The sequence below is a fragment of the Parus major genome, chromosome 25LG1, assembly GCF_001522545.3.
Source record: "Parus major isolate Abel chromosome 25LG1, Parus_major1.1, whole genome shotgun sequence".
Classification (NCBI taxonomy): Eukaryota; Metazoa; Chordata; class Aves; order Passeriformes; family Paridae; genus Parus; species Parus major.
Window position 1 is genome coordinate 627,923 of NC_031793.1, and position 6,907 is coordinate 634,829.

Sequence of the window (6,907 nt, forward strand, 5' to 3'; positions counted from 1 at the left end):
TGCCAAGCCATGCAGTGCTATTCCATGCCATGCTGTGCCATGCTGTGCTGTGCTGAGCCAGCCTGGCCCAGTGAGCTGCCAGCCCCAGAACAGGGTGAAGCACTAATCCCAGGTTGGGCAAGAGGAAATTGCCCAAGCACAGGGTGTTCCCCAAGCGCTGCAGGGATGTGACTTGTGGGAGCTGTTCCCTTGTCACCCCTCAAGTCACCCCTCTGCTGTGTAGAGGGGAAGGAGAGCCACCGGTGTGCCGAGCTGTGGGCGAGCAGTGGGGGCTGCGGGCTTGAAGCTGTCCCTGCATCCCCAGGGGGCCTTGGCTGACACACTTTTTCTTTGGCAGAAATCTTCTACAAAGTGCAGAAGCAGAAGCAGAGGAGCAGCCAAAGCAACACGGTGTCACTTGCCAGTGAGAACCCTGCAAGCATGGCCCCAGCACAGGCAGAGAGGCGCCCGTGCTGTGTGGCCCTCTGAGCCACTGGGCAACCCGGGAACTCTCCCAGGGACCCCCACAGCCCCGGGACACACCAGTGGCCACCAACACAGGCTGGTGTCACCCTGTCTGCAGTGCCACTCCTGTCCTGGTGCAGTGGGGACCAGCAGCCTGGGCAGGGACCAAATTCTGCCATAAACAGTGAGAAGTGCCAGTTCCATGAGCTCTTCTCGCTCTGTTTCATTTTTGCTGAGCCCTGATTAGCATCACCACTGTCATGCATTGTTTCAGCCCTTCTGGACCTCCGGGGAAGGGGACAAGGACACCCCCAAGGCACCTCTGGGGAAGAAGCCAGGAGGTTCTGGGCAGATGATGCCAGCTACAGGAGCCTCTCTGATTGCCTCTGGCCCTGGGCTTGCTCCTGTAGGGCCACCCTGTGCTGTGCACTGAGGATGTGGCTGACCAACAGGCGTCTGTCCCACCAGGGACTGCTCTGGAGTCGAGCCAAGCCCTGGGGTGTGAAGTGGCAGCACTCAGCCCTTGAGCCTGTCTCATCCCTAGACATCTGTCCCAACCCTAGACATGGGGCATGTGTGGCAGCAGGACCAAACAAAGGTGCCTGCTTGGCACTCGTCTGCATGGTGGGACAGGGCTCAGCACAGGGCCCAGTGCCATGGGGCCGGGAGCAGATCCATGTCCAGCACGGGCGTGACACAATCATTAAAGGACTTGTGAAATGCAGATTTACTCAGCTGGAATTCCTGCGTGTTTGTGGTCGACGCCCCGGGTCCCCACCTTCATAATGTGCTGAAGATCATGGCCTCCAAAGCAGCCCAGCTGGATGCCACAGCTCCCCTGTGCCATCTCCTACCCCGGTGCCCCCCTGCACTCCCTCCTGCCCTGAAGCCATGCTCTCCCTGTACTCCCTCCCCACTCAGCCTTTCCCAGTTTAGGTCCCCTGTTTGAACTTTATCAGTTCAAACGATGACGAAGCCTCTGCCAGTTATCCGAAACCCCTCGGAAACCGCGTCATTCCTGCTGGATCTTCAGTGTCTTTGCTCATTTTCCCTTTGCACCACGCCAGCCGTGCCAGCCCAGCTCCACATCACACCCACGGTCCTGCGTGGAGCCCGTGCTCATCGCTGTCCCCTCCAGGAGCGCTCACAGGTGGTGGCTGTCCCTGCCCCCTTACCTGGCCCAGGTGAGCACACCTGGGTGCTGACGGGCAGCCCCGGCCGCCAATGGGTGCGGAGCAGGAAAGGCTGTGGCCACCAATGGGTGGCGGGGGACAGCCCCTGCCAGGGCTGGATAAGGTCCGGAAATCCCAGTTGGCCCAGTGGGAGCGGGCTTGTGGTGCTGGGCGAGATGCGGGGCAAGGACGATGAGTACGATTATCTCTTCAAAGGTGGGTCTGTGGCCGGGCTCAGCCCGCTGCCCTCCGGGCTGGCTCCCCGCAGCACCCTCGCCTGGGACTGGGACTGGGAGCTGGGGCTTGTACTGGGATGTAACTCCCAATTCTCGGCAGCGGCGCTTCTTGTGGTGCTGTGCTGGGAAGGAGGGCGGATACTGGTGAGGCTGGGGCTGAGGTGCTGCCGTGGTCGGGGGGTTTTCTAGAGCCCCTCTGATGGTTTATTAGTTATTTGCTGCTCATTACAGCAGCCCTTCACTGCTGCGGGAGGAGGCTGCAGCTCCGGCCCGAGTGCGCAGAGCCCTGGAGGGGTGGCTGTGGCCGCGGCAGCTGCTGGTGGTGGGGAAGGCTGGTCCGTGGGGCTCTGTGGGTGCCGTGCCGGCCCCTGAGCACCCCTGGGCGCTCTGTTCTGCGGCACTGGGTGAGGGGAGCGCAGCTGGGAGCTGAACAATCGAGCCCAGCAGAGAAAGCCGTGCTGCTCCCCAGCTGCGCTAGAGGATCCAGCGATCCAGGCTTGTCCTTCCTGGTGCTGGTCGTGCTCTGACCTCTCTGCTGTGCACGGGGAGGGTGGGGGACAGGGGCTGGCTCTTGGAGACACAACCTTGGTGTTTCTGCCTGTGGAAGCCCAGCATCCCCATGAAGCACCCCCATCCCTGTGCATGCCAGGCTTCCCTGCGGTCTCCTGTGGCCAAAGCAGGTGCTGAGGGAGCAAAGGGACATCTTGGCAATGCCACAGCCTCCTGAGCCATAAAATCCAGGGTGTGAGCTCACCAGTGGGTGGCTGTGAGTCAGCCTACCCACACAGGCCTGCCTGCAAGGCCCCAAGTAATTCTAGCCACCGACACGACGTAATTCCAGCCAGCAGCGTCCCGGTAGCCCCTGGCTCCTTGCACACCTCCCCTGGCCGCTGCCCAGGAAAATCCTCCTCCCTGGAGCTAGTCTGGGACCTGGTGTGGGGGAAACTCTGACGCTGGGTTGTGCTTTGAGTACGATGCCCAGGCAAGAGCTCTCCCAGCTGCATGGCTTTGGATCCCTGGAAGTGTTCTAGGCCAAGTTGGATGGGGCTTGGAGCAACCTGGTCTAGTGAACCAAGAGGTGGAACAACATGGGCTTTATGGTCCCATCCACCCAAACCTCTCTGTGATGCTGTGGAGGAGCTGCCATTCCCTCATTTGCTGCCTGTCCTGACACAGCAATTGCCAGCAGTGTTCCAGTGCCTTCCAGCTTCCCTCAGGGATCCCAGAGAGCTGTCCCACTTCCTGGTGCCAGGCTGTTTGCTGGCTGCCCTGCACTGAGGGTTTTGTCAAGGGGGTGGCTGCACTCTTGGAGGCTTTGCACAGGCAGGGGAGCCGTGTGTACAAGCTGGAGCTGGTGGGGACGGGTTATCCAGGACATGGAGCAGCATCCTTGCAGGAAGGCAGCTGCGGAGCCTTGACTGAGGGTGGCTGTGCTTTGCTGAGGCTCCTGCAGTGTGTGCCATCCCAGTGGCCCCCTGCTAGTGCTGCTGTTCCTGTGTCCTCCCCACCGTGGTCACTGCATGGCTGTGACCTGAGCCCTGCTGTTGTCCAGCCCTGGGGAGATGTGTCCCACCAGCAGGTGAAGTGTTTGAGTATACCTGGGGAATAAATGGCATCAGCAGTGAGGGAATTAAAACTAACTTAAAAAATAAAACCAAAAACCTGTTGAGTCATTAACTCAACAAACTTGACTGGGGAGGTGTGTGATAAAGCACCCCAGAGCCTGTTTCACCAGGTTTTACAGGAACCAGCCAGATCTGGGACAGGCAGAAAATGCATTTAACCCACACCCAGGGACTTCCTGGACCAGCAGCAGAGGAGGATGCTTCCTTTCAAACCGTGTCTTTAAGCCTTCCAGTGTGCCCTCACAGTTGGAAGGCACACAGGGTTGGCAAGAGGAGCCCCAGCTCTGTCTGGCCTCTGGCCTGGCTCTCCCTGCACAGGTCCTGATCCTGGTTTTCTGCCCATTTTGGGCACATCAGTGCTTATGGTGCCTTCTCATCTCCAGGGACAGAAACTTCTGGCAACTTCCCAGCAATGGCACAAATTTTCTCAGGGGGTATTTATAGGCAGCAGTTGATGCTGCTGGGAGGGGTGGAGGCAGCTGGTCCTGCTCTGCTTCACCCCTCACCTGCCAGTTCCTCCTGGATAAGATGAAGGTGGGGTCTGGATGGGGGGGGCAGATGAGGAGATTCCCATCCCCACCAGGCTGTGGGATGGGTGCCTTTCCTGGGTGGCTGGGAGAGCTGACACTGTGTTTGTGCCCCCCAGTTGTGCTCATCGGGGACTCAGGGGTGGGAAAGAGCAACCTGCTCTCGCGCTTCACCCGCAACGAGTTCAACCTGGAGAGCAAGAGTACCATCGGGGTGGAGTTTGCCACGAGGAGCATCCAGGTGGACAACAAGACGGTGAAGGCTCAGATCTGGGACACGGCCGGGCAGGAGCGATACCGGGCCATCACCTCAGCGTGAGTTTTCTCGGTCCCGACCTGCGGCCCTTGCCTGGGCCCTGCTGTGACGCTGTCCCCTCGCTGTCCCTCAGGTACTACCGGGGGGCAGTGGGAGCTCTGCTTGTCTATGACATTGCCAAGTACTTGACGTATGAGAATGCAGAGCGCTGGCTCAAGGAGCTGCAGGACCACGCTGACGCCAACATTGTCATCATGCTGGTGGGCAACAAGAGCGACCTGCGGCACCTGCGGGCAGTGCCCACCGATGAGGCCAGGAGCTTCGCAGGTATCTTCCCCCATCCTGTCCAGTCCCATCCCATCTGCCTGGAGCTCATGGCACCCACCTGAGCTCACACTGTTCTTGCAGAGAAGAATGGGCTGTCCTTCCTTGAGACATCTGCTCTGGATTCCACCAATGTGGAGACAGCTTTCCACAACATCCTCTCAGGTAAGGGGCACCCAGGAAAGGGAGGGACAGAAATAGAGATGGCTTTGGACATTGTGTCCTTCCAGGACACCCCTGGGGGCCTGGCTGTCCTGGGTGGTTTCTGGGTTGGAATCCTGCTCCCTTGGCTGTGGAGAGGTGGGCAGTTGCACCCCTGGAGCTGTGTGTTTGTGGAAATACTTACCTAAAGAATTTTTTCACTTCCTCTTTCTCTGCTGGCAGAGATCTACCGCATCGTGTCCCAGAGACAGATCACGGGGCAGCCGGAGTCAGAGTTTGGTCCCTCCACCACCATCGAGCCCATCCAGGTGCTGCCCACACATCAGGAGGGCCGGCAAGCGCCCTGCTGCCAGAACATCTGAGCCCCTGGGCTGCCCCCACCTTGACCCCCCACCACCCAACACATCATGGCATCGTGTGTCTCACCCTCTACCTGTGCCCACCGCAGCTCCCTGAGCAGTGCAGGCTGCTGGCTGCTTTTGTGTGCACCATCATCCTGCCCGTATGCTGCCCCACCTGTGTTTGTGTAGGACCAACAAAAACGGGAGGAGGCAAAGCATCAGGGTGTCTTCCCCTCACTCCCCAAGGCTGGGGGCATGCCATCCCCTGTGTCCCTGCTCCCTTTAGCCCTGCAGGCACAGTGGCTGGGTGGCACTGAGCAAGCCCAAACATGCTGAGTCCCGGTTTGGTGACGCGCTGTGTGTGGCCCCGTGGGATGGGTGTGGAGGGGGACACTGGGTGCATCCTTCTCCTGCCTGGTGAAACCAGCAGTGATGTGGCCAGTTGTGCCCAGCCCTGTCCCAGCAGCACCAAGAGCTGGGAGTGCCTCTGGGTGCTGCTGGAGCCGTCCAGGGCTGTGGGGGTGACGCTGTTCTTGTGTTGTGACCCCCACCCTTGGCATGACCCCAGCAAAGGGAAGAGCTGTGACTCTTCCATGGAAAGAGATGGGAGCAGGGGCTGGGGGCTGTGGCCTTTGGGAAGCCCCAAGAAGGGGACAGGGATTTCGGGGCTGAGGGTGAGGGCAGGGATGAGGTGCTGAGGGTAGGCACATGGTCCCTCTGCACAGCTGCCTGTGTGGGGGCCAGTGTCAGCACTGGGGACCCCTCAGCTCCAGCTGCAAGGACCCCCTGGCTTGGCTTGGCCCTTCCCTGCTCGAATGTTTGGCCACTGTGGCTGGTGGCTGAATGGCCCAGCCTGGGGACACACCACTACTGGATGGAATGTCTGATACATCAGTGGGATGACAGTGGCCTTGTGCCCTGCCTGGGGGACAGTGGCCACCCCCAGGGTGTGCATCACCCAGGATGCTGGGACAGACTGTGCTGAGCCCTGTGCAGCTGGCAGGGTTGTTTGGCAGGTGTCAGTCAAGAAGGGTGCAGGGGGGAAAGCCTGCCCCATTGCCCCAGTACTGGGACTGTGGCTCCTGTCACTGGGTGGGGTTTTGGGGGAATCTCTCTTTCTCTCCACAGCTGCCCCCAGTCTCTGTATCTCACTTGGCTGTGCCAGTAGGATCTGGGCCAGGGTTCCCCCTTGGGGCATGATTTGTTGATGGAACAGAAATTGAGGCAAAATCCCCAAATAAAGCTGCTGTTGAAGCCTTTTCTCTCTCTGCCAGGTCTTTCTTTGAGGCAAGAGCAGTGCCAGCCCCACATGGGGCAGCTGGGAAGCATCCACAGGCAATGAAGGGTGAGGAGGAGGAGGGTTGGGAGGAAGGTAGGACTGGGCAAGGGGGTGGTGTCTTGCTGGGAGACCAGAGGGGAGAGCTTGAAATTCAGGATTAGAGGAACAGGTAGGATCCTGCTGCCAGCACGGGGGCAGCGAGGGGATGCACCATGTGGGTGCCCCTTCTTATCCAGCTGCTGTGCAGCCACCCCAGCCCTGGCAGCACCTTAACCTTGGCTCCAGCCCCATGGCACTGTCCCCCTACGCCACAGCACAGCCCCCTCCCGAGGCAGCCTCATCCCTGAGCCAGCCAGACCCATCCTCTGTCATACCCTGGGGCTGACTACACTGGGGGCTGTCCCCAGGTGAATGTGGCCACTGTGCTTTACCCCATGCCCACCTCAGCTGGCAAAGGCCTGGCAGCATGCAGAGCAGCTGGAGCTGCCAAGCACCCCCTCCTCCCACACCATCTGCCCACGGCAGAACGCGGTGCCAGGAG

The 6,907-nt window shown here is 60.1% G+C and overlaps 2 protein-coding genes across 3 annotated transcripts in view; both read left to right on the forward strand.

The window, feature by feature from the left end:
* LOC107214599 (ras-related protein Rab-44-like) overlaps nucleotides 1-1,174 on the forward strand; it is a 4,372-nt gene extending 3,198 nt beyond the window's left edge. Inside the window, exon 5 of one of the 2 annotated variants that reach the window (XM_015650175.3) lies at nucleotides 338-1,174. In XM_015650175.3, the coding sequence (XP_015505661.1) occupies nucleotides 338-468 (131 nt within the window). In that variant the 3' untranslated portion in view covers nucleotides 469-1,174. The remainder of the gene's footprint in view (nucleotides 1-337) is intronic. The other variant, XM_033519737.1, reaches the window with a different exon arrangement.
* A 551-nt stretch (nucleotides 1,175-1,725) lies between these two features.
* On the forward strand, nucleotides 1,726-6,347 carry LOC107214511 (ras-related protein Rab-11A-like). The gene is made up of 5 exons (XM_015649997.3): nucleotides 1,726-1,832; nucleotides 4,124-4,319; nucleotides 4,394-4,587; nucleotides 4,669-4,749; nucleotides 4,969-6,347. The coding sequence occupies exons 1-5, from the start codon at nucleotides 1,793-1,795 to the stop codon at nucleotides 5,106-5,108; spliced, it is 651 nt and encodes a 216-aa protein (XP_015505483.1). The 5' UTR covers nucleotides 1,726-1,792; the 3' UTR covers nucleotides 5,109-6,347.
* Nucleotides 6,348-6,907: the final 560 nt, after the last annotated feature.